At 55.1% G+C, this 27,321-nt stretch overlaps 1 protein-coding gene across 1 annotated transcript in view; it reads right to left on the minus strand.

Annotated features, from left to right (window-relative positions):
• Window positions 1-3,186: 3,186 nt before the first annotated feature.
• Window positions 3,187-27,321, minus strand: part of KDSR (3-ketodihydrosphingosine reductase) — a 43,755-nt gene continuing 19,620 nt past the window's right edge. Inside the window, exons 6-10 of the mRNA XM_055126810.1 lie at window positions 22,164-22,355; window positions 16,163-16,246; window positions 12,092-12,175; window positions 9,080-9,181; window positions 3,187-6,942 (exon numbers count right to left, since the gene is read on the minus strand). Coding sequence (XP_054982785.1) covers window positions 6,823-6,942; window positions 9,080-9,181; window positions 12,092-12,175; window positions 16,163-16,246; window positions 22,164-22,355 — 582 coding nt within the window. The 3' untranslated portion in view covers window positions 3,187-6,822. The remainder of the gene's footprint in view (window positions 6,943-9,079; window positions 9,182-12,091; window positions 12,176-16,162; window positions 16,247-22,163; window positions 22,356-27,321) is intronic.

Consider the following 27,321-nt stretch of genomic DNA (forward strand, 5'->3'; position numbering starts at 1 on the left):
CATAACCTGAGTACAACTGGAACTGCAGGGCTGCGCGGTACGTCCCACGTGCCTCAGGGAGCAACCCCAAATGCCAGCTTCCAGTGGCTTCTTCCTTGGCTCCCGGTTTCTGGAGATGTCGCTGACGTGTGTCTTATCCATTAGGAACTCTGAGGTTCCTCTGGGCTGGGGACCCAGTAATTCTGGTCAACCCAGCTGGCAGTGCAATGCAAGAGACCAAGGAGGTGGTCACATGGGGGGGTTGGGTCTCTCCAGGGTCACACCCAGAGATGCTCTGGGGACCAAGTGGTGCTGGGATTACACTAGGGGTTGGCTGCATGCAAGGCAGGCTAAACAGCACCCTACGCTTGCACTGCAAATATGATGGGCCGATGTTATAGAATAATACAATTCTCATCACCCACCGTCCCCGTTAGAATTCACGACTGACAGCAACCCTGAGCCTTTCATTCATGCTCCAGAGAGGACCTGCTGCAGGGACCCCGTGTCTGTGTCACATCCGGTCCCCCTGTCTTCATCAGGAGTGTCCTTCGTCAGATCTAAACCGGCAAGCCCGGGTTTAACCTAGGAACCCACCTCGTTAACTTACGGTGGGTTCTGAACCTCAGGAAGTGTTTAGAATAATTATGCAGCTCCCTCTGAAGCTAAGCGACAAAACTGAAGATAAATCATTCTGTTGTGCCAATTTGTAGGCAAATAAGGTTGACTTTTTGTTTACAAAAGGAAATTCATTCCTGGCAATTTTTTCCTTTCAAATGAATGACTTGGTGTTTAAAACGAAATCAACTCAGAGTAGGGACTTGTCGTCTATTTTCAAATACCAACTGTTCTTGTTGGATTGAAACTACCGCCAGAGACCCAAGGCAGCGCCGTGTTGAGGGGAATAAGCAAAGCATTGGCACCCTACCTCGCTCACTTCTCTCCACCGAGGTGCTTTCGCCCCCGCTTGGTGTCTCCCAGGCGGTAACTGCAGGTGAAGACCTTCCCGAGGATCTGAATCAAATGTTTTTCTCTTCTAGCGTGGCTGTAACAGCTTGTGGGCGCCATCCAAGGGAACTGTCCTGCCCCAGAACTTGGGCCAGGAGTGCCAAATTAAGGTGTCAGGGGGGCCAGGCTCACCCAGGACTCCAAGGAAAGAGGATTCTTGTCCCCACTGTCACTCCAGTCTCTGCCTTTCTTATTACACTGTGCGTGTGTGTGTGTGTGTGTGTGTGTGTGTGTGTGTGTGTGTGATGTTTCCATTTATGACCAATCAGTGTGAGGGGAACATTCCTAGAATAACCTTATCTTCACCGAGTATCTGTAAGGACCGTTCGTCCAAAGCTAACAGTCCCAACGGACTGGGAGTGATTTTGGGCATTTAACACAAGCCAGCGCCTAACACTGTATCAAAGACGGTGTCTCTCCAACTCTCACGGATCGTTTACTCCCAGGCCTGGTCCTGAAACTGCTGGGAATGAGGACCTGTGTAAAGCTCCCATCAGGCTGTTCTTCTTTCTGCTGCAAGTGCTCAATGGTGAACAGTTCGGTTCCCCTGTGGCCCGGGAAGCCCACCCTGCCCTTCCGCTGACCCTTCTCGCAGCTCTCTGAACTTGCTGTGGGTCCTGAAACGTGCCCACAGGCGTGCCCTCTGCTCTCCTGGCCGAGATACAACCCGAGCACCTCACGGCAAATTCTTCCTCCTTTCGAAAGTTCCCTTTCCAGGACTTCCTATTCTGAGCCCATCCCTGGCCATGCCAGGTGGTCTAGGTGCCCCTGTACCTTGAGCAGAGGTTTAGGACAGAGGCAAGGAAAAACTAGTTCAAGTCAGAAACCAGTTCAAATCCTGACTCCACCGCTTAGCAGCTCTGACTCACTGCGACTTCCCTGACCTCTGAGCCCACACCCCACGGCTAAGTTGGGAACAGAAATAGTTTGGACAAGGTTCAAGGAGGGCTTAAATGGGACCGATGCATAGCACTCAACAGTGACGGTCAAATAATACATTTTCTTTTCAGTTTTTTTTTTTTTTTTTTGGTCACACCTGGTGATGCACTCAGGAACTCCTCCTGATGGTGCTCGGGGGACCGTATGAAGATGCTGAGGATTGAACCCAGGTTGGCCGTGTGCAAGGCAAATGCCCTACCCGCTGTGCTATGGCTCTGGCCCCAGCATTTTCAGCATTCATCATGGTACCTTCATCATGGGCACAGCACCATGTCCAGCTTATGCTTCTCCCTTTAAATGCTCAACTATTTGAACAGGAAGGGTATTTTCCCTGTATGTGTTCCCGACAGAGAACAGTGTCTGGCATTCAGATGCTTGCATGAAACCCAGTGGACCCACGCGGACGGGAAGGACGAGGAGCGGTTCTACTCCCTTGGAGCAGACTTGCGGGAGCCTGCTGGAGAGCAGAAGCATCAGGGCAGGGTGGAGACGCTGTTTCCGAAGCCCGTAACCCGGCTGTGGGGACCCCCGGCTCAAGGCTGCTGGATGGGGGCATGCAGGGTATGAAATCGGAACTGGAACCAGGACCACAAAGAGTTTTCCTTTCGCAACACGCAAACAAGAGGAGGAATATGGCTCAAGTGGGAGAGCACATATATGTCTGGCATGTGGGAAACCCTGGGTTTGACCCCAGCACCTCCAGGTGTGATCCCACTGACCGCCAGCACTGGGGACCAAGTCATGCAGGATGTCCCCCCCCCCCCCCGCGCCCTCCCACCCCGTGCCCACAAATCACATTCCATGTGGATACAGAAACGGCTCAAATGGAACGAAAGGTTTAAGTCTGCAAAACGAAGTATCCACAGTTTCTCGGTGTGACCAAAACTGTTCAAGGTGCTGGGAAAAATTCAGCTGCGTTCTTTCGTATCATCTTTGTACACTTTTTAGAGTCGACAAGACCTGTCTTTGTTTAATGCTGTGCTTTAACATCCAAGGGAAATTTATTTGTACATAAACCACATTTAAGAAATTTTACTAATTTCCTTCTACTTACACAGCCCCCCAGACAAACAGAATGTTTAAAACAAAAGCTGAGACTATCAAGTGCTTACTCTGAAAATACTGATTTGTACAAAATGATCACGATTAGGCTTCACTATTTAGGATTGAGGCAAGGATAATATTAAATAGAAAGGGTGGCATTTTGCTAAAGTGCTTCTTAAATACACCAATTTCTAGAAAAATGAATTTTCAAATCGGTAAAGCTTGTTCCCCATTTATTTTTTTGTAGTGTAGAAGTACAAGATATGAAAATTAGGTTACAATCCTGCCACAAAAGCATCTAAAATAGCAAACACAAATTCTAATATATATCAAAATAGCTGTGAGCACTCTTATCAGTTGAAAATTTCATTAGAGCTGTCACATCGGTCAAATGGAATAGCTATTCGCTCCTCGTCAAAATATCAGATCTACTGTCGCTGCATTGAGCTCAATTTCAAGATTCGGTCCAGAATATGGAAGTTATGGCTAGTAGGTAATTTTTAAAGCTGAATTACTAGAATTAAAGGAAGTAAGATACAAAGCATCTTATGTCCAAATGCATGAATATGTAAAAGGGGCCTCAAGTGAGTAAGACGTGTTTAAATTAGAGCATGATGTAATAACATGAAAGTTGCTGATGATATAATTCCGTTTTTAAAAATGATCAGGGTGTTGTCTTCTTCTAGAAAGACAAAGACATACAATTCTTTGAATTGAAGCAACTATTAACAAAATGCTTTTGTCATCTAAATATTAGAAACGGTCTTTCAAAGTTTCACTCCCAAGTGTCAACAACTGACGGTTTAACAGATCCAGATAAAGATTTATAACGAAGCATATGTAATTAGCTTTAATGTCAGAAGACCACTATCAATAGCATTTCAAATTCTATTTTCAAATTGAGAAAAGTAAAAATTAAAAAAAAAGAAAAGAATAATTCCTTGACTTAGTTTTTATAAAAAAAAAAAAAAGAGGATTTTCTGTATCTTTTTTTTTTTAAATTATGAAGGGTCCTTGAATGACTTTTGGAATTTCTATGGCTGAGTGAGAGTAAACATTTTAAAATAAATATATCCACAAATACATCAGAATAACACAACACACCCACACCCAGCAGAGGCAGGCACTTCAGGGCTGCAGCTTGCACGCTCAGCAAAGTTACTGGTCACACACAGAACACTCCCACAAAACTGCAATCAACTTCTGCTACAGGTAACACCCAGTTCTGGGTACGATACAAAAGTGCTAAATCAAAGCAATCCTTTAAAAAAAAAAAAAGACAACAAAAACAAAACAACCAATATTCTACTTTAATAATCTGACTTGAGGCTCTATTTTTTTCCCCTACACAGACAAAGTTATATAAGATTTTATCTCCACTATAAAAAAAAATCAGAATTTACCTTGTAATATTTCCATCTCTTGAATAAAATCAGATCATTGTATGAACCTGCTTAAATGTCTAAAGTCCCTTCTTCAAAAACCCTCAGGTCAGACGTACTTAGAATCTAGACTTGGGGTTCTGAAGGGGAGGCGACATTACAAAGTAGCCCTGGCTGGGGACAGTCCCTAGGGTCAAACCTATGGCAGTCGGTTCTTTGGGTAAAATTAACCAATAGTTCATGAAGTGGTAAAAAACAAAACCAAAAAATAAAACTGAATTCATCTCGTGTTTGTTCAAGTCAGGAGTTGCTAACAAAAAAAACATGGCACCAAATTCAGAAAGAGCAAAAATAAACTCCTTAGCTTTCCAAGCAGAGGGTCAGAGACTAAGGCCCTTCGGCCTCTGACAAGCAAGGGGCTGGGGGCCACGGGAGCTCTGGCGCCTGTTTGGGTCACAGCTGGCCTGAAGCTCAGGTGCGCCTGCCACGCGCCTGCTGTGGTACCTCAGGGTGACAGCCACGGCCGTGGATTCGGTTTCCACACACAACGGCAGTGGAAGGTTCGCGCCTTCAAGGGGCATTTGTAAGAGAAGAACAGAAGGGCGAAGCGTCCACAGGGCAGCGGACCCCCTTTCTTGGACTTAGCAAAAGGCAGCCAAGCACTGGCCGCAGGGGCTGCCCCAAGGACCAACCCCCATATGGTTCGCTGCCATGGTGCCACCAAAGACTTGCAAAAAAACCACGATGGTGCCCCCTAGTTTAAAACCCCAATACTGGTGACCACCACAACCTGACCGCGTGTCAAGGACGCTCCTCTCAGCCCCGGATTAGAGCGAGCGCCTCGTCACTGCTGATGGGAGCCTGCTGGACGGTGTTCGTTAGGAAAGGAGTCACTCTTGAAGCGCAGAGGCTAAAAAGCTCAAGAGCACAGAAGTCTGCTACACAACTTTAGGGCTGCACTCGTCCACAGAGTTGGGGGTTTGGGAAATCATTTTAAAAAGTCTCTTTTGCAAAAGCTGGGGTTTTCCCTCCCAGAGTCAGTCAACCGGAATGTGTGAGTGTGTGTGTATACGGGAGGAGGGACAGCGGGTTCCACTGGCGGGGAAAGTCCCCCCCTAAGTCAGAGGACGACAGGGTGACAGGGTGGGCGGGCCCCGGGCGACACTCCCTGGAGGCACTTGCTGTGGAGAGCAGCCTTGGGTCTGGGAGCGACAGCACCCGGGGCCCGTCTGAGAGTGAGGAGAGGATGCTCTGGGCGGCCACACAGAGGCCAGGACTCGGGCTCTCCTCCAAAACGAGCCTCGTTCACACCAGCCGCGTCCCCTCTGCGGGCACACGAATGACCTGGGTTCCAGTCCTGACCATCCTTCCTGAAGTGACCTCCGTGCGCCCAGAAGAACAACACACGCCTCAGTTTCCCTTGGTTTAATAAATCATGAATCAAGGATTAAAAAGGCACCCCCAAGCCTAAGAGGCCTTTGCATCTTATAAAAATAGAAGAGCCAGAGGAATGTGGGAGAGAGACAGGGAGAAGCCCCGCCACAGGAATGGGGCGTTGGTGGGGGGTTACTGGCTGTCAGACTGTGGGGCTGAGGAGAGGCATACCTCAGGGCTGACTCTCCGCTCTGTGCTCAGGATCGTCCCTGGCAGGCCCTACCCACTGCTCTACGTGGGACCCTATGCCGTGCCAGCCATCGCATCCGGGTCAGCGGCCAACAAGGCAGAGCCTTACTTGGGCCCCCGAGATCCAAGGATTTACTGCTCCGTGGACACAGTCTAAGGGAGACAACCGCCTTCTCTGTGGGTGGCAAGTGAGAGGGGCCGCAGCACGCGGGCCTAAGACAAGCCTCTTCCGCCCGGGGGACTCTCTCCCCTTGCCCTGCCCTCTCCCCCCTGACCCGGGAGCCTCACGGGCCCCGGCAGCCGAGGGCGCAGGGGGCACTGCGGGACAGTCCTCTGGGGTGAAAATACCCTAGGTTCAAAGGAAAGAAGGTTCCAGAAACCCCACAACTGCCTTTCACAGATGGGGGGACGAGGGAGGGGGACTAGTGGTGGAAAAAATTCTTAAAAAGGCCTCAAAATCTCTGCTGAGTCAGAGATGACATTTCTGGCCTGGATCTCTAAGGGAGAAACAAACAAACAAACAAGCAAACAAAACCCAGAAGCACAGAGAACAAAATGAGCCGACCCTCCGGACGCTCTCCCTGCCCGGCTCCCAGGCGGGAACCCCGCGCCCCGTCCTCTCCACCTCGCCTCCGCCGGAGCCTGGAAGGTTCTCCGTGCAGATTTGCATAGTATTAATGTGGCCTGGAGCTGCGCCTCCAGCCCCTCCAGGCAGCCGGGCGCCCGCAGAGCCCAGCTCCGCTCTCACACGCTCCAAATAACGCATCAGTGTCTGGAGGCCAAACGCGTTCCCGCTTAGCAGCAAGCTGTTCAAATGCCCGAGTCTCCGTGGCGCAAAGGGAGAGGGTTAGGCCGTCTTGTCCGCGATCTGTGATTTCGCTCTCTGCACCATGCACCGCCGGACGATGCTGTCGAAGCTTCCCAGGTAGAACAGGGCGATGGTTCGGAACAGGCCCATTGTGACCACCTGCAAGGCAAAGCGCGAGTCCGTCAGGCACGGAGGCGCCGTCAGGGCCCTGAGCACTCTGAGACGCCTGCCCAGACACCAGGCACAGAAGCTCCTGCTCCCCGGAGCCCCCGGCCCACGGGTCTGTCCAAGCCGCATGTCCACGGCCTAGAGCAAGAACACAGGGCGGGCGACATCCGGCTCGGCAGCGCCAACAGCCCAACGCACACACAAGGCCGGTGCTTTCAGGTTCTGCCCTGAGTCAGACCGAGCGGCCGGTGCGGAGAACACAGCCGTCTCCCGGCTGGAGACTCCCGCTGCTACAGCGGGGGGAAACTAAGGTGCACCGGGCTGAGCCCCACTTGGAATTCTGACTTGGGAACCTGTATCTTTTCCCAGTCTGGCGAGCAGGCAGCGGGCTGCATGCAGGGGGGCACACCGCGTCCTCTCTCAGGCTGCCTCCCTGCGCTGCCCGAGGGCCTCAACCCTGCATTCTCCGACGGTCCTGGCGTGAGGCCCGTGCCCGCTGTGGGCTGAGCTTGGCAGACTGCACCCGAGACGCATCTCTGACTTGGGGGAGTTTCAGCTTATCCCAGGGGACCTTTCCAGGGTGACGTGCTGTGACGAGACAGACTGGCCCGGCCCAGCACCCCCCAGGGGTCTGTAATGAGGGACACAATCAGACGGAGAAAGGAAGTGGCCATCTGGCGAACACGCACCACAGACCCGTCTGTGACTCTGCGTCTTCCCGCTGACACCTCTAAATGGGATTTCTATTTTTTTTTTGGTTTTGGGGCCACACCCACCAGTGCTCATGACTTTCCTGGCGGGCTCATGGGATCATATGGGGTGCTGGGGACTGAACCTGGGTCAATCCAGGTTGACTGCACGTAAGGCAAGCACCCTTTTTGTACTACTTCTCTGGCTTCTTGAACAAGATTTTCTGGAGGGCCAGCTACAAAGAGAAACACTTTCAAACGACCAAGGTCTCAGGACTGTGCTTCTCATGCACTGCTCGGCGTCTCCCTCACCCCCCACCCCTCCCTCTCCCTACGATGGCCCAGAGGCTGGCGCGCCGGCTCTGCTGTGGGAGCCCCAGGTTGGATCCCCAGGACCGCCCGTCCCAACCACCGTGGCGTGAGGCCCCAACACCGGACAAATCAATAAGCAAAAGGGCACGGATGCACGGGCTGATGTCTGGCGGTCAGGCGGGGGCCGGGGAGTGAAGCTGCTGTGTCCAAGACGAGCGTGCGGTCCGCTGTACTAACGCTCCTGCCTAACGTCATGCTCGGTTTCGGGGAAATGAAAGGTTGGTCGGGAAGGACAGCTGTGGGGAGCAGCTGCACGACCCTAGCACTGCCACTCCGGTGGTCATCTCGAGCACGGACCTAGCCCGAAGCACGGCACAACTGAGCTGGGCAAACAGAAGGGTGGGCACGCAGGGAAGGGCAGGAGGGCACCCCGAGACAGCGGGGGCAGCGCGAAGGCGGCCGTGAGGCCAAGGGGGGGACAGACAGTGAAGTCGGAGTGAGAGGCGTGGCGCTGGGGGCCGCCCAGCTGCTTAGTTCGGACGACCTGCAGATCAGAAACAGCCCATGAGCGGGCCCCCCCACCCCCTGCTCCCGGGGCACCCCCCACCGAGCTATCCCAGCTCACCCTGGCCCCCAGAGCTGAGGGATGGCCGGGAGTCTGCTGGGGCACAGAGCCGGTGGAAACAGCACCTGGCGTGCGAGTACCCCAGCCTGACTCTCCCGCCTTGCCCCGGAGGACGCGCCCCGACGTCCGTCTTCCCAGGTTCACGACTTGCGCTCTGAGCCAGCTGGCGGGGCTGTTCCAGTCCCACCCTCAGCATCTGTAAGCCAGGCCACTTCACCCCCGAGACGGCAGAATCCCGTTTTTCCAGACCTGGGATCAGTGGTTCTCGGCAGCAAGCCCCTTAGAGCCGAGGGGGCGTGTCCCTCTGTCCAGCTGCAGCACGGGGACACAGGGGGACACAGGGCGCCACCCGGCCAAACCCCTTAGGTGGCAATTCCAACCCTACTCCTATTTCCTCAGCCCTGAGGTCAGAAGCAATGGACGCTCGGGGAGAATTCTCCACACGGCCCTTCGGACCTGGCCATCCGTCTTTCCCCGCGTCAGTCTGCTTGCCGCAGCTTACCTGCTGGAGCCCTTCAGTGATGGACGTGACGGGCGCCATCCCGCAGGTGAGGGCCGACAGCATGTACCCGTCGGAGCCGATGGAGCTGGTGAAGTTTCCTTGCTGCAGGGGCGGGGGAGAAAGGCGAGAGCGGCAGCGTGAGCAGGGCTGAAACCATCACGGGCGGGTGGCGTGGGCGTGAGTGTGCGTGATGGTGTGTGCAGGGGAGAGAGGGCGCGAGCCGTCTCAGCGCTCATGGACAATCCTGGCCCTGGCCCTGGGCCTAAACGGCTGCACGGCAAGTCCTCAACATGTGGGTTCACAGCTTTGGGGGTCCTGGGCCCGTTTCCGAGGGCCCACACAGGCGAAAAGGCTGGCCCGGGTTTCCCCGCTGAGTTCCGTCTCTGTCAGCGGCCAAACCACCGGCTCACTGGCCAGAGCTACGGCGGCAGGACCACACCCTCCATTACCACACAGCGCTGCCTTAATAAACGCACAAAGCAAAGGAACTTGGAAAAAAAAAAAAACTCTTTAGTAAAATGCAAACTGTCAGGGCCTGGGCAGCACCAAGCCAAGTAGGGCTCGAGCAGCCTCCAGGCAGCCCTGAGAAGTTCTGGAGGGACGCCCCTCCCCCCAATATTTTAAACGTCAGTTTTGCTTTTCAGACGCCCTTGATGAAGCGGCCAAACTAAATGTTTTGTTAAATCTCAAGTCTCGGGCCATGTTGTCAGAGACGATTCACTGAATGGTTTTCTTGTGGGTGCCAGACTGGCCCGGACACCCTCTGACAGACCAGCACGCTCTCTGTCTGTCTGCTTCTGGGCCACCCCCGGTGCTGCTCGGGGCTTCCTCCTGGCTCTGTATCAGGGATCACTCCTGGCGGGCTCGAGGGACGATATAGGGTACTGGGTATTGAACCCAACCAAGCTTGGTGTGCAAGGCAAGCGCCCCACCCGAGGGACACTCTCTCCTTTCCATGTGAGTGGCCCGAGAGATGCGCGGGGCCTCAGCCATCCCTGGGGAAAGGAGCAGAGTCGGCCCGTCTCCTCGAGGCAAGCTTCCAGGGCCCGAGTCAAAGCCTGCGCTTCTGAGACACGGGGAGTCTGGGAAATCTCACACTCGCGGCTCTGTCAGCCTCCCGTGGTCCAGACGCCACTTAGATGAGCCGAGATGTGAATGGATGTGATTTTTTTTTTTTTTGGTAACTCAGTGAACCCATATTTTCCAAATGACTAATGTGTCATGTTACAAAACCATGAATGGGGACAAAACATTCAAAGTACAAGACAGACCAGTGGGTCTTAAAGGGAACAGAGAACAAAACGTTCATTGATGGAGCGTCCCACTCCACAGCGCGACTACGCTTGAGGAAACGGCTACTGAGTTTGGATTTCAGGATCAAAGAGCGCCCACAAGTGTCTGAGGAGCCTACCCCGCCCCCCGCCCCCTTTCCATGCATCTGCGCCTTCCCGGTACCCTTCCTCGAGGATACACACGAGGCAGGTCGGAGCCAGCTGTCCTGACCCACACCGCTCACCCTGGACGTTCGCCCTGAACTGCAACCGTGACGGGGTCCCGTGGAAGTGGGGCGAGTTTACCACAGCCACTGACAACGGGCCAGGGCTGCAGCCACAGCACAATGGGCCATCTCTGCCTTGCACACGGCCAACCCAGCTCTGATCCCTGGCACCCGAGGGACCAGGAGTGATTCCTGAGTGCAGAGCCAGGAGTAACCCCGAACATCACCGGGTGTGGCCACAGAAAGAAAGAAAATGGATTAATACGCTTTTCTTAAAAAGTTATTCGGCTGCAACACCTAAGGTGACGGAAGTCCAGGTCAGACCCTGCTGACAGTTTCCTTGGGTTGTCGGTGATGCAGCCTCTGAAACGGTCGAGAGAGGAGCAGTCGGAGGGGCTGGGAGACGGCTCGGAGGGCTGTGCCGGGGCTTTGCATGCGGGAGCCCCGGGCTCCACCCCCGGCACCTCGTGGCCCCCCAATACCACAGGGTGTGGCCCAGAAACAAAACGCCAAGAGAGGCGCATACTGGAGACGCACCAGACTAAATAAACCCTTCTCAAGTAAAAAGGCTCTTCCCAAGCCCTCACCAAAGAGCGCGCATGCTACGCCCTGAGATAAACAGGAAAAGCCAAGCTTGTGGGTCCCGGGTGGGCGGGGGAGCGTTTCTCTGGGAACAGTCAGGCTGGGCCGAGTCCAGAGGCGGGGGCTGCTGCAGTGGAGCCGGGTCTGTCTGGCTTCTGCCCGTCTGGCTTCATGTCTCGGTGGGGACACGCCCCTCCCACGTAGAGGCGCCACGACCCACGGGCATGTCTCGACCTCATAGCCCCCAAATCCCCAAGTGCAACAGGACCCTCGGTTTACAGGCTCCCCTTCCTCAACGCGGTCCGGTCGACGAGCAGCGGGGACATTGTCACGGGGCTGGCGACACCCACGCGTGCTCCGGGAAGCCTCTCGGACTGGGTGCAGCACGCACGAAGGCGGCCGCACCTGACGGGGGGACACTGCGGGGCTCAGAGTCCTTGACCTGAGTGCCAGCGATGTGGCAGCAAGCAAGGTTCAAACAGCAGCGACGGGGAAGGCACGGCAGAGGCCCGCGCACCCGGGAGACGGAGAGTCTCGTGTGCTTTGCAGAAGAACCAAAGTTCGAAGCGGCCCCGAAACATGATAAGGGATTCGTAGTGGGGCCCGAGAGACAGACAGCGGGTGGGGATTTGCCTCGCACGTGGCCACTCCAGGCTCGACCCCTCGCCCTGTATATGGTGCCTCTAGCCCCTGGAGGGCCGGGCCCTGCGCAGAGCCAGGAGCCGAGCGGCAGACCAGCACCGAACACAGGTATCGGCGAGCCCCGCGTGTCAGAGGAGAGACGAGCAGGGCCTGGCACGGGATACGACGGGTGTGCCGGCCCAGAAACAGACAAAGGAACATACATTCGTGTCGAGCGTGGGGCAGACACCTTTTCCCACACGCAGGGCTACGGCTGCTCACGAAGAGAGCAAGGCAAACGCTGTACTCACGATGGCATCTTTCACGATCTGTTTGGCCACCTGCTCCGGTTTACACACAGACGTGGTCTCTGAGATGAGACGAGTCTCCAGGGGCTGCAAGTGAAGAACCGGACACATCAGTAAGTAGCAAAGGGCAATCACTCCTGCAGCGCCCGTCCGGCCGCTCACCGGGGAGCACCTTTCCGTTTTTATTTTTTATTTTTGGTTTTTGGGTCACACCCGGCAATGCACAGAGGTTACTCCTATCTCTGCACTCAGGAATTACTCCTGGCGGTGCTCAGGGGACCATATGGGATGCTGGGAACCAAACCTGGGTAGATTCCGTGCAAGGCAAACGCCCTACCCGCTGTGCTATCGCTCCAGCCCCACCTTCCCATTTTTACAATGAGGCCCAGCTGAAATTCTTGATTCGTGTCTACCTCGAAGGTCAGAGCAGCCCAGTCGCCAAGGCTGGACAGGAGGCCCTGGCCATGGGCAGGGGAGGGCCCAGCAGAACTGGACTGACCAGCGCCCCATCCGGGACGCCACTCAGCGCCGTGGAGACACAGTGTGCATCACCTAGACGGAGGGTGCGGACCAGGGCCCGGCAGAGCCGCAGCCCTGGCCTGACCGAGAAGAGGGGAGGGGAGCCTGGGGGAGGGGCGCAGCCCACTGGGCCCTGCGCCGGGGGAAGTGTTTCCCCGCTGGAGCAGCAGAAAGCCCAAAGCGCAGACCCACTCCTCAAAAGGTCCATTGCTGTCGCCCCCGTCAGAACCGGGGGGTAGGAGGGCAGGAGGGGAGAGCGCGCAAGTGGAGGCCACAGGCCCCCCGACACGGCCACATGTGACCCTGGGGGGGAGAGCCACTGAGGGTGGCCCCGTGATTTTTCAAAAAAGATATTTCTGAATTATGAGCTGACAGTTATCTCCTGCTGCTTTAAAACACAGGACTGAAGCGTATTCTACTCCTCTAGGTGGCACTGCACCAACTGAGGCCCTTGAAGGATCTTCCCACTCGTTTACTTTCAATCTTGAGTGGGTGGAAGGGACTTGCACGATCTTCTGTAAAATGGAATTTCCATCAGAACCCAACTTCAACTGCACAGAACTCTCCATTCCATCAGACGTTGAGATTTAAAATTTAGTAAACACACGGGTATGATCTCCTAGGACAGGAAAGCTTTACATGCCACGCAAGTCTAGCATTTCCTGAAGAGCCTGAATGAAGAGAAAGGGCACCCACCCCCACTGGCTTGTCCTGCCCGCGGTGACGGATCTGTGGGCTTTTAAAGCGTGATGGCGCCCCCTACGGGGCCCACGAGCCAGCGTGTGGTCTGCGTTACTGGAAGGGGCCTGCCCCTCAGCTGACTGGAAGGAAAGGAAATACCCAACCTTGACATCTAAATCCAACCTCCACAGGGAAATCACCGCCCTTGGTCAGCTTCGGTTTCAAAACCGACTGCTCGCCCAACAACACGGACCTGCTGGGGGGTCCCCACGTGTCTAAGGCAGGACCTTTGAAGTAATTTGCTTCCTCAGAGCCTCTAATGCCATGACAGGCCCGACCAGGTGTAAGCAGGGGGTCCCAAATTAGAAGAAGAAAACTGGGGTGGGGGTACTGGGGGAGGAAGAGGAGGAAGAGGCAGCAGCGGCTGAGCCAAAGGAAAATGGAGAGGGGAAATAAACTTTTCTTTTTGGGTCACACCCGGCAATGCACAGGGCTGACTCCTGGCTCTGCACTCAGGAATTACTCCTGCTGGTGCTCGGGGGACCCTATGGGATGCTGGGAATCGAACCCAGGTGGGCTGCGTGCAAGGCAAACGCCCTCCCCGCTGTGCTATCGCTCTAGCCCTGGAAAAAAAACTTTCCAATCCTGAACAGCTCTGCAGATCTACAGAGTGTGGAGCTCAAGTGCCAGATTTTTTTTTTTTTTTGCTTTTTGGGTCACACCCAGTGATGCTCAGGGGTTACTCCTGGCTTTGCACTCAAGAATTACTCCTGGCAGTGCTTGGGGGACCATATGGGATGCCGGGGATCGAACCCGGGTCGGCCGCGTGCAAGGCAAACGCCCTACCTGCTGTGCTATCGCTCCGGCCCCTCAAGTGCCAGTTTTACGCAGCCGCATTCCCATGCCGTGAGAGAACAAAACCATGCGAGCTGGTTCAGGGTCTGGCAGCGACTAACGCTGTGCTGTCGCAGGGCCAAGGCCGGGAGGAGGGCGCAGAGCTGGTGTCCAGGCCAGCGGCAGCGGTGACCAGCACCAGGGCGGAAACCAAGTGGGGGCGGGGATGGGGAAGGGCTGGCGGAGTGCGGAGGAGCCACAGGAGGAGCCACAGGGGCCCGGGGACGGCGCCAGGTCAGGGCCACGTGACCTGGGCTGCGTCCATCCTCAGCACCACCCGGACCCTGGGTGCTGCGGGGCGTGGCCCAGGAGGCCCGTGCACCTGTAGGCGCGGTCCTGGTGACCTCAGCACCGGACCCTCGCGTCCAACGTCCGCCCCAGTTGGCCAGTGGCGCTGGGAGTGGCCTTATCTTACCGAAGGCCCAAAGTCCAGCCCAGCCCTGTCTGCTCTCGCTGACCTGCCTGGAAGCCTCCCCGGCAGCAAAGAAAGGAGGAACGGGAAGGGCCCTTCTGAGGACAGAAGGGCAAGTCCCCCAACACCCGGAGACACGGGTCCCCAGGGCCACGGCCCGAAGCTTGCAGATGCTTGCGAGGGCTCCGGTGTGGCTAAGCACAGGGCGGGAGACGCGGGGCAGTGGGCAGGCGGCCGGGCCTCTCCCAGCAGGCTGGGAACCGCGCGGCCGGACCCTTCTCTGCAGTCGCTGCCAACGTGTGCCGTGGAACTGCCCCAGACCCGGGGCCCGGGAGGAAACACAGCGCCAGGACGCGCCCGACTCGGGTTCCATGCCAGGCCCGACGTGGATCCCCGACACTGTCGGGGGCAGCCTGGAGGCCCCAGGGTACCCCCAGTACTGCGGGGCCCAAGCAGCGCCACCTCCTCGGGCCCCTGCCCTGATCTGATGGTGCCACTGAGCGACAATCAACGAGTCTAGACCTCCTGGGCACCAGCTGGGAGCCCCCTTCCCCCTTCCCCAAATTAACTGCCCAGTTTCCGACATCCCACCGGCCACACTCCAAGTGCCCGATGACTACCAAAGGAACATACCCACGGAGAACAAGGCTGTTCCTCTAGAACATTCAGGCCTCGGTGCACACAGGTTTGGGACCTGTGGTGGTGTTCGCCTTCACACGAGAAAGGTTTTGAAGGCGGGAGGGGCGCGAACTGACATACGCTTTCCCACAACCCCTGGCGACTCCCTGAAGAACAGACCCTAGTGGGCAGGGCAGCTGCCGGCTCACGGAGTCGGGCCAATCGTGGCTACTGCTCCCAGGGGGGCGGCTTCTGAGCAGCAGCAGATTCAGAGTGTTTCGGGGGGTTGGGGAAAGATTCCTCGGCAGAGCTCTGAGCCGGGGCCCATTCGGCCCAGAGCGCAGGCCTGTGGCACTGTGCCAGGCATGGGGTTGGCGCTGCCGCAGACAGCGGTGCTGGGGGCTGGACTCTGGGTCACGCGTGTGCAAGGCACGTGCGCCCGCCCTCGCTGCCAGGGAGCCCAGGCTGAGTTCCAGGTTCCTGCCCGACCAGCTGAGGAGGCCGCGAGCCGGGTGGGGTGGACACCAGATGAAGGAAGGAAGAAAAATGCCGAAGGATGGAGGAACCCAAAAATCCCGGTTCTCAAAAGCTAAGGTGCCCCTTAGGCGCCGGGGGAGAGAGACAATGACTCAGCAAGTGCGTTCAGAGGACAGAGTATTACTCTTAAAGAGTATCATCTCATTGGTTAAAAATAGAGGCTGTGTTTAGCATCCTAAGGAAAACATCCCTTCACTAAGCCGGGCTTCCAAGATGAGCAGCAATAAACACCTCTTTCGGCAACCTGGATGCCTCCCCCAAGCCTCCAAATACAAGTTCTACAAAGTCCTGAGCCCTCTGGCCCGAGCATACACGGAAAGGAACTCCGTTTCCTGACTGATGACGAAAGGGGGGGGAGGACGGGGGCTTGGAGGGTGGGCAGTGTGCAGGGTGGGGGCTGGCGGCACACTTACCTTGGTTTTGTTCTCCTCCACAAAGCCGGGCGTGTCTGTGTCGGGCGGATAGGCAACTGTGATGTAGACATTGTAGGGCTTCACCTGCATTTCAGAAACGACACGCGAGTCCACATCTTCCCTCCCAACCTACTCGGGCTGCCAGACCCACGCATGGCGTCCCGCCCCCCCCCCTCCCCAAGGCAGCCCGGGCCTGGGGGGCTGGAGGCGGAGAAGCATCAGCACCCCACGCGGAAACCCTCCGGCATGAAGAAACGAGCACACAATGCTCACCTCCAGCCTCCAACTCCAGAGAAGAGCTGCTCCCGGGGCGGAAACCCACTGCCCCCTCCGTGTCCTCCAATTCCGAGGGCCAGGAGGCGGCCGGGGGAGTTGTCCACTGAGAGCTGCGCACCCGCGTCAGGCCACCACAAGCCCCTGGCCTGCCACCTGCCCGCCACGCTCCTTCCTGAAAGCTTTTTGTTTTTGTTTTGTTTGGGGACCACACCCTGGCGGTGCTCAGGCATCACTCCTGGTGGTGCTCAGAGGATCACATGGGTAGATACCGGGGATCGAACCCGGGTCAGACCTTATTTGATATAAAATCTCTCCAGCCTATCCTCTTATTGCTATTGGTGGTATTTATGTTGTTTTGTTTGGGGGCCACACCCAGGGGAGCTCAGGGGACCATATGTGATGGTGGGGACGGAGCCCAGGTAAGTCACCTGCAAGGTAAAGCCTTTCCCCGCTATACTATGCCTCTGGCCCAGCTCCAAAACAGGCTGATTTCACCTCTGAAACCCCCAGATTTCACCCACATTCTTTCCTGGGAACACCAGGATAGAGTCCCAAGCCCAGCTTCCTAAAACTATGGGCCGCAACCCCACCTGGGGGCGCAGAACTCAACACTGGCATCACAAAAAAGGTGCTTTCAAACATTAAAGACACGGTTTGTTATCTGTCACGGGTTCCTTGTTAACACATCCAAGTCTGGGTAGAAATTCCTCAGGCTAAAAGGGGGCGTACTGGGAAGGAGGCTTGAAGCCCAGGTCCAGAAGGCTCCGTGCCCCGGGAGGTGTGAGTGGGCGACCGGCCCCACACAGCAGGGGGTGTGGACTCACGGGGGCGAGGGCCTTCTCCCACAGAACAGGACCGTCCAACCAGCCAAGCGCCTCCCCAACAGACGACCTCACCCCTACTCTGCATGTAGACCGCACCCCTTCCTGGAAGCCCTCCTCACCCCCGAGGGCGTGAGAACAGGCTCAGGCCCATGGTGGCAGAGGGCGAGGGGCCGGCTCCCTGAGAATCTTCTAGAACTGTTGGGAGCGGCTTCCTAGAGGCTGGAAAGTACGTCCCCATGTCACGGCCTGGGTGCATCCTGGGTGCTGGCCGGGCCTGTCCCCATCTTCTTCCCAAGGGAGAGGGGCTGTGAGCAACCCCAGCAGCACGGGAGGGGAGAGTCCTGGCAAGCATCCTCAGGGGGAGAGAGCCAAGGGCCTGTCTCTGCGGGCGTGGGAGCACCCGCCGGCATCCACAGGCAGGGAGCTTCCAGGCCCGGGGTGCTGGGAAAGCCGAGAGCCGGGTCGGCCCTTCCTGAACGCTGCCTCAGAGGGACAAAAAAATCCAAACACCCTCCCCCTGCCTTGTCCTCAGGGCCACCCCGAGGCTCCCAGGAGGCCGAAAGCTGACTGCCCCGATGAGATTATCCCGGGGTGCCCGGGCGCCCGGGAAGGAAGGACCAGGCCGTCGAGGGAGCGCTCCACGTCCAAGGTCACGGCTGCGCTCCCGAAGGCGCCAGCAGCTCTCCCAGGGTCACCCCCGACACTCACGAGTGACTCTCTCCCCCGGACTCCCGGGGGCCAGCACCACGACTGTGCCGTGGACAGCGCCGACCAGCGTTCAGAACTGGAGCCGGCCCCAGGGCCGGGGCTACAATGACCCTGTCCTCGCTGTGACCCCAGCACCCTGGCAGCGAGTTTCCAGGGAAACTGCTGCCCTGCTTGTTTCTGCAGACAGTGCTCCCTCCCGGCCACCAGCGCGGGGCCGGGCCAGGCGCCCTGCCCACTCCCTCCCCGGCCTCCCCTCTGCTCCTCCCGCTCAGCCTCCGTCTCAAGCCTCCTCCCCTTCCGGCTCCCGTGCCGGGGTCACTGTCTCCGTCCATCGGAGATGTCCAGTGGCTCCAGAACTGACCCGTTACCCTGTGATCCTGAGATGTATGTCTGTCTGTCTGTCTGTCTGCCACTCGCACACCCCCCCCCCACACACACCCATGATGGAGAGAGCAGACGTGTGGACAGGACCCTCTAGCCTGAGTGTCAGCTCTAAGTCACCCACATGGTGTCATGGTGACATGGCTCGGGGAGCTCCAAGGCACGCACACTCAGGTGGAGAAGGAGAAACGGCGAGAGGAAGCCTCCTATTTTTATTCTCTTCGGTCTCTGCTACCAAAAGTTTGCCTCCTGTCAACCTCTGATACCTGCTTTCCAAAACCGTTTTTGGTTTCTGTTTTGGGGTCCCATCTGGCAGTGCTTAGGCCTTACTCCTGGTGGGCGTGGGAACGATGTGGAGTGTCAGGGATTGAAACTGAGTTGGTTGTGTGCAAGGCAAGTGCCTTATCTGCTGCACTCAGGACCACCCCCCGCCCGCCCCCAAAATGACTTAAAAATTTTTAATACCTGCACTTACATAAGACTGGGGGAAAATTGGAAAGAAAAAATGCCAACAAAGCATCTTTTCAAAATGACTCTTTGTACATGAGCGTTTCTAGGGTCCTACTGCAGCGGGCCTGGGAGTAAGGCTGGAGACAGCTCTCCGTGCAGCGAACCGGGAAGGAGCTGGTCGTTCAGCCCGCGCTCTCTCTTTCAGCGTCTTTCTGTTCTGGATCTGGAGAAGCCAGCGTTCTCTCGGAACACCTATTCCTCGCTTTCTCCCCCTCACAGCTTTCTAAGTAAATCTTTCAGGAGAAGTCAGCTTGCTTTACTTTAAAAAAAAAAAAAAAAAAAAAAAAAAAGAGTTAGCCAAAGGACTTGACGGCAGCTGTGCTGTGAGGCGTCACTCCCGGGCCCTGGGCTGTGCGGGGCTCGGAAACACCCCCGGCCCACGCACACGTGCACGCTGCAAAGCAAGCAGAGGCGGACGAGGGTCGCCCCGAAGCCTGCTGCCCGTGGCCCAGCCTTGCTGTTCCCGCCGGTGCTCGGTGTGGACGTTCCGCGGGGAGCCAGGCGCGCGGGCCGGCAAGCCGGGGCCTGGCACGGGCTGTGAATCACGCCTGTCGCCCGGAGCCGCGGGGACCGTGTCTGTGCTAGCAACTCCCTCCTTCCTCCTCCCCCCTGTTGACATCTGCTCCGCCTGCTGGGAAATGAGGCCACCCAGATATCTCCGTCATCACCCGCTGCCTGAGTCTGCGACTCGCAGAGCCAGACCGAGGGACAGAAAGTTCTCAGGGGTGGGTCTGTCCCGCCTCAGACGCTCCTGCCCGAGCAGGGCTCCAAGCCCAGGGTGAGGCCCAACACCCGGCCCCCGATACACGGAGCCACTTCCACTGCTGAGTTCCAGCAAGACCCAGTGCCAAAGTCGCACAGGCAGGAAGCCGGGACGCAAGGCTGCCACAGGGCTGCTGGAAACTCGGCTTCACGCCTGGAGGCCACCACCAAGCTCTCTGCCTCGCCCCTGGATGAGTGGCCAGAGAAATAAAGGGTCCCTCGCCAAGACCCTCTCCAAGGGGACGAGCGGGGAATCACTGTCCACCTCGCAGGCCCTACTGTCGGGCAGAGACGCGGAGCACAGAGTGATGAGAGCGAACGCTCAGGGCCGCTTCCTCAGGGAGGTGCTGGTGCCCATGGAGAAGGCAAACCACCTCCTATTTCTGTCCCGGGCAGAACTGGGAGAGAACAGCGGGCTGCACCTGGCAGGGAGGGCATTTGCCTTGCACACGGCCAGCCCGGGTTCGACTCCTGGCACCCCATATGGTCCCCCGAGCCCCTCCAAGAGTGAGGAGTAACCCTAAGCACCGCCGGGTGTGCACTCCCCGTACCCACCAAAAAAAGGGGGGGGTGGCGTTCTGAGACCAACTGGTGGTCAGCAGGGAAGGGGAAGCAGGGGCAGGTAAATCACAAGACCCAGGACACAGCCAGACTCCTGGCACTTAATGGGCCCAGCCACCTGGCGCACAGCTGTCAGAGCACGGCTTCACCCTCAAAGCAATCCCGCCCTGTGTCCCGAAGCCCCTGCGCCAGACAACAGGCTCTCCTCACGCCTGCGGGGCCTTCGGGGCTACCCCAAAGCAAAGGTCATGCAACTAAAGTCTGAGGGCCCAGGCCGGCTCTCCAGCTGTGGGCCTGGTGGTGTAGTTTGCCTTCTTTAATCACAGTGAATTAACCGGTACTGCAGGAACACGGGGTCTAGGGTGTTAGAATTCAACATCTCTACGGCTACCTCCTGATCCTCATTTCCAGCTGTCACTAACCAACTGACCCCCGACCCCTTTCCTTACCTCGTCCACACCGACAAGCCCTCCCCCTCAGCTACCTTCCTCCACCCTATTTCCTACAACGCGAAGTTCAGCTGGAACACAGTGCTCCCCACACCCCCCCTGTTGTGTCTGGCCATCTCCCCGCGATCACAGAAGGTGCGAGTGGTCAGAGAGACGCCACGAGACACCATGTGGCCCTCAAAGGTGAAAACATTTATTCTGGCCCCTCCAGAAAATATTCAACAACTTCTGAGAGTCCCAAAGGCCGCTCCTGCTTGGAAAAGCTGGCCCACCACAGTGCAGGGCTGCGTCTCTGTGTGCGCTGCCACGGGAAGAATCTCACCTTCCCTCTCGCAGCTGCTGACCTGGGCCAGGAAGGTGTGATGCTCGAGATGCTTCCCAGGGTGGCAACCATGCAGCAGTGGCCGGCGAACACTCACCCTGACGCTAACCCTAACCACACCTTCCGCAAAATGTTCTGCTGTGAAAAAAAAATATCTTTTAAAGACTTGACTTTGATCTTAGAATTGAAAGAGAAGCCTCAGGAGGACCAAGGGATGTTTTTAGTTCTACTCCCGTGACGGAAGTGAGACAGGGGACTTTTAACTGATTGCTCCAGAAGCCAAGAGCTAATGAGAAGGTGACTTAAACTCTCCTCTCAATGCACCCTGAATCACTCCCACATTCAGTCATAAAGGGCGGCTTTCTTTATTAAAGGCACATCTCCGTGAACCAACATCCACTGAATCTTACGCATACTCACAGAGCGTTAGAACAGTGTTTGGAGGAATTACCTGTACTCTGCACGTTAAATTAAGCAGCAGAACCCTTGCAATAATTTTGTCCTCGTGGGGCTGGAGCGATAGCGTAGCGGGTAAGGCATTTGCCTTGCACACAGCTGACCCGGGTTAGATTCCTCCGTCCCTCTCAGAGAGCCCGGCAAGTATCCCACCGCACTGCAGAGCCTGGCAAGCTCCCCGTGGCGTATTCGATATCCAAAAACAGTAACAAGTCTCACAATGGAGACGTTACTGGTGCCCGCTTAGGCAAATCGATGAACAATGGGATGACAGTGATAGTGATATAATCCTTATTCTGAAAATGCCGTCAATGTTAGACTCAGTGCGGAGTCAACCTCAATTCTCTAATTTGATGCAACATGTGCAGAGGAAATACAAACAAAAGAACACACCTTAGATTGCAGAGAAGGACAAAAATAAAACTGAGGGCCGTTGAGACAGCTCAGAGGACCAGAGCAAATGCTTTGCCTGCAGGAGACTCGGGTTCCATTTCCCAGAAATGCCTGAGCACCACCAGGAGTGGGACCCAAGCACCTCCAAAAGTAGCCCCGAAGCCCCACCAGGCGAGGCCCCCAAAACGGAAAGATAAACCAAACACTGAACTGGGGGAAGAGTCCACGGAGCCAGAGCGGATGCCCTGTGCGCAGGAGCCGTCCCTGGGGTCCCTGGCACCTCTTGGGCCCCGAGCAGCCCCCGGGTGCAAGCCCCCGTACACGCACATGCCAAGGAGTGGGCTGCGTGCGGCGCTTACCTCCATCTGCAGGGCCTCCGCCAGTCCCCGGAGCGCAAACTTGGAGGGCGAGTAGGCCGTGTAGCCGAACAGGCCCAGCTGCCCGGCCTGCGAGGCCACGAAGACGATCCTGCCCACGCGGCGCTCCTTCATGGTGCCGATGACGGCGCGGCTCGGGTACACGCTGCCCAGGTAGTTGACGCTGATCAGCCTCTGCAGGGCGGGGTGGAGAGGGCGGAAGACGTCACCCGAGGGCGGCAGCACCGGGCTCTACCCCGGGGGGCTTCTGCAGGGGGCGGCCCGGGGCCGGGGACGCTTCCCGCCAGGCCCGTCCCCGCGGCGGGGCAAGCGGGAGCCCGAGGCCTGCTTGGCGGGTGGCCGCCCGGGCAGCCCTGGCACGGCCAGTCTGCAGCGAGGCCGCAGAGCCCCGGCGACCCCCACACCGCGGGGGCTCGCGCCTGGGAACACCTCCGAGGAAGAGCACCGCCACCCAGGAGCCAACGGCAACGGGACCGGAAACAGGAAGCGAGACACCGGAAGCTGGAAGTGGTACGCCGGAAGTGACGCAGGCTTTCACGAGGACGGCTTCCGGCCGCCATTCCGTTACAGAGCAGAGGCAGGGACTAACTCCACAGACAACAGACAGACAAACAAACCATCTTCCTTACTTTGGGCATAAATTCCTCTTTGCTGACTCTAACTTTTTTACTTTATAAACTCCCCCTCCCTCCTTGGACTGTTTTTTTTTTTTTTTCTGTGAGAACATCCAATAGAAAGGAAAAACACAGTGGACAACAGGACTCCCCCTCCCCCCCCAAAAAAATTAGTTTTCTTTCTAGCCCGATTCTCTATTTTAAAGTTTTGATTTTTGATTTTTAAATTTTGTTGGCTAGAAAATAAGACAGTAGACGAGCAGTATGTTCCTATCTGCTGTCGGGCTACACGTGTTTTTTTTTTTTTTTTAAGTTACAAATTTTCAAATTTATGAGTTAGTTAAGGGGGAAAAGAAAAGGCGAAAAAAATGAAGGCAGCAGGGAGCAGCGGCAGGGCCCCGGGGGCTGCCCGGGGCTGAGCTCATCGCTGTCGCCGCCTTCCACCTCCTCCTCGGAGCCGCTGGCCGCCGTCCAGAAGGGCCAGTCCCTGGCACGGCTCTTGGCCCGGGAGTCTCCGCTGACGACGCCCCGCGCCTCGCCGCCTTCCTCTGGAGACGGCCCGGAGAGCTGCCCAGGGCGCGGCGCTTCTCAGAAACGGCCACGCTCACTGGCTGGCTCACGTGCCGGCTGCTTGTCTCCTCAGGCCTGCGCGCCAGCCGGTTGCCTCGAGTCATAGAAACCTTTCGTGGTTGGAGGAGTCCGTGATTTTAAGCGTTTTATGGAGCACTGTTGAGGTCTACGAAACATGAAACCCTTCACCGTGCATCTTTTCTTTTTTTTTGCTGGGGGAGGGAGGAGGGAGGATCACCGAAGCGGGGCTCAGGAGGTGGAGGTGGGGATGGGTGGGGGTGCGGGAGCTTTTTCCAGTGATTTTTGTTCAAAGGGAACAGAGTTTAATGCAAGGGGCTGAGGATGCGGTGCTGCTTGGGCCCTGCAGTGCTAGGGGTTACCCAGGGCACCATGGTCCGGGTGCTTGGGAACCACCGAAGCTGCACCTGAGGATGTTTTGAGGGGCTGGATTGTGTGGGGAAAGAACTGGGGTTGGCAGCACCTATTAGGCCCCATCTATGTATTTTCTTTGGGACTCTTCTATTTTCTAGGGGGCAAGGAAGGAGGGCTCTGGGCCACACCTTAAGTTGTTCAAGGGCTACTCCTGGCTATACTCAGAGGGTTACTCCTGTTGCTACTCGGGGCAGTTTATGGTAGGAGTGTTTGCAAACCACGATTAACTACATCTTATCACTTGGCATTTCTCTCTCCAGTCTGCTTAGGAGCCCCTCATTTATTTATTTATTTATTTTTTTGAGTCCCATGGTTTCCTTTTCTCTAGCCTTGCCCTGGGTTCTAGTTCTAACAGTTTCTCATTCATCGGCCACTCAGGAACCACCACTGGGAGCAGTTCCAGTTGTCCTCATCTACATCCAAGTTGAAGTTGCTTCCATCTCAGCCACAGCCTCGGGATGACCATAACCTTCTCAGCTCTGGCCAGACCTTTAAGATCAGGAAGGAATTGCAGACTCTCCTTCTGTTGTTGTTTAGGGGCCACATACAGTAGTGCTCTGGGCTTACAACTCTTTGATCAGCAGTCAGTCCTGGAGGGGCTCAGGGGACCATAGAAGGTACTGCGGATCCACCCAGGTCAGGCGCACACAAAGCAAGCGCCCTACCCGCTGTGCTATCTCCCCAGCCCCCTGAGAGTGTCTTCTTCCTGATATATGCCTTGGGGACATCACCCGAAATTCAAGCGAGGTTTATCTGAGTCTATGCTAGACATCAGAGTCCATCCAATGAACTGAAGCTGTAGCGGTAGCCTGGGCAAAGGTCCCTCTCAGGTAGCGAGGCCTCCCCAAGCCTGAAAAGCTGCAATTACTCCATAATCTATGGTCTGCGTCAAGAAAGTGGTGTTTGGAGGCCCCAAAGCTGCTCTGATGTCAGAGTGAAGATCATCAACATCAGAAGGCTAACAAGGATGATCAAGAGTAAGAGCGAAATCTTGGAAAAGGAGCTACTCGTCACAGTTTTTTAAAATAGTGTGTGGGGGTGGGAGGGAAGAGGGAGGCTGTGGTTGCAACTACCCAGAGGTGTCGAGAGTGACCTCTGGCAGTTCTGGGGAAACCATATGGGATGCTAGCGGACAAACCAACATCAGGCATATTGCAAGAAAAGTGCCTCAACCCCCATACTATCACTCTGGCACCAGTACTTCTCCATTTTTCAAGGACATCAATTTAGGAGGGCAGCTTGGAAGAGGAGCTGGGTCACCTGTGGCTTCGTACTGCTCCCGAAGGCCACCTACACTATGGGCTGAATGATGTGTGTCAAAGTCTTCTGCCTCTCACGGAGTCCGTCACAAAGGGTTTTCATTTGCCACCTACAGTGATTCTGCCCTGCCAGACTGTACTCTGTCCTTAATGCTGGGAACCTGGCCTTGACAGGGCCTCCTTATGGATCAAAGTCCTTTACAAAATAAGGAGAGTTCATCCATGGAGAAACTTGACTCTGGCAAGTAATCTTCCTCTATAGTCAGCTTATTTAAAGCTTTGTTTCATCCTTGGTTTTGGGGACCACACCTGGCAGGGCACAGGGACTTCTCCAGGCTTGATGCTCATCTTCCTGGCCCTAATCTAAAACTTTTCCATCTGCTTTTATATCACACTTACCCTTTTTATATTAAAAAGTGAATGGCAAAAAAATTCAAGGTCACATATAAGATTTCTCATTTGGGTTGTGAGCATCATGGATCTGAGAGGGTTAAGTTTCAGTGCCTGGTCTTCAGCCTAGGGCACTCGCAAGTCTCTCAGAGCTGGTAGGGGCCTGTCTGGAGTCTGACATTCTTCTGGCTCTAAATAAAGCAAATCCTTTCACCTTTTCCTATTTTCTTTGTTCTTATTCTTCAAGATGGGAGATATAGTGCATGAGGAGACATGCTGACTGGAGAGCAGGAACCGTCACTGTTCTTTCACCTTCCTGATCACCTTTTGTTTCCAGGGCAATCACTTGTTAGTGGCCTCCTTCTGGCAACATTTGCAAGGGCTGTATCCACTTGCAGGCCATGGTGAGGATGATATAAAGCACAAGGAAATTTATGCTATCAAGAGGGCCAATAAACATAACACATACTGAGATGCTGCTTGTGTGAAATACTACGACAGCTAAGATGTTCTAGGCCATAAGAATTTGAGGGCCACTCCACATACGCAATTTGTGGTTGACCAAAATGTCATAATGTCCTATATCTGATGAGGCAAAGACAGTCAAAACATTCAGGTTAATATCATTACTATCACAATTGGCCTATGCAATGACTGGAAGAGGAAATACATATTAAGTGCTAACGCAGCTCTAACCCACATTAAGTTCTCAGTAACTGCCGACTCTTATTTTATTATGAACAAGAGCTTACACAGATACCAAAGATCTATTTTCCCCTGACATTCGGAACATTTAAAAATGTAAAATGTCTACTTGAAAATCTAAGGGCACATGCATTAAAGTGATTATATATTTAAGAGTACACAATATTAGCTTTATAAGCATGCAAAACCAAATACTTTATTGGGGAGCTCTGAGCCAATAGCAAAAATATCAACTCAATGAAGTATTTCCAAAAAATCACTCAAATGTCTGGAGGCCAAAAAACAGACTTCTCAATAACCCAAGAATCAGAGGAGGGAAATGACAGAATGTTTTAAGTGATAAATAAAAACACAACATATCAAACTTCATGGGGTGCTGCTAGTGCAGGACTTAGGTGGAAATCTGAAGCATTAAACTTGTTTATTAAAAGAAAAATGGCCTTGAATTGATGGCTCCAGCTTCTAGCTAAATAAATTATGAGAGGGCTGGAGCAAGTACAGCAGGTAAGGCTTTGCATGTGGCCGACCTGGGTTCAATCTCTAGCATCCCATATGGTCTTCTGAGCCTGCAGAAGAGATTCCTTAATACAAAACCAGGAATTAACCCTGAGCACCACCAGGTTTGCCCCCATCCCCCCAAAAAACAATAAAAAGTAGAGAAAATTTAAAGTAAAATGAAAGAAATAATAAAATAATAGAGAAAATAAGTAGAAAATCATTAAAATCAAAAGCTAATTATTCAGATCAATAAAATCAATAAGTTATACATAGTGATCAGAAGTGAAAGGACACAAAAACAATCATCAAGAATGAGAAGTCACCTCACTAAAACTCTATTGGAAAGCTCTGGTAAGATAGTGAGATAAAATGTCATGTCAATGAATTCAACGGCTTAAATAAACAAACTCCTTGAAAGATACACGCTACAAAAGTTTACTCAAAATGAAGGGGAAAATGTAATTCTACATCTATGAAAGAAATTGAATCAAAGCCAGAAACTGTCTCACAAAGAAAAATTTGGAACTTGTTGATGAATTCTACCCATAATAATGTAAGAAAGAGCCGCATCAGTTCTACATAAACTCTTTCGTAATACCCAAGAGCAGCGAATACGCCCTTTCTCATGCTCTTGAGACCAGCATCACCCTTATACCCCCAGCAGAAAATAAC

This window comes from Sorex araneus, chromosome 2, assembly GCF_027595985.1.
Source record: "Sorex araneus isolate mSorAra2 chromosome 2, mSorAra2.pri, whole genome shotgun sequence".
NCBI lineage: Eukaryota > Metazoa > Chordata > Mammalia > Eulipotyphla > Soricidae > Sorex > Sorex araneus.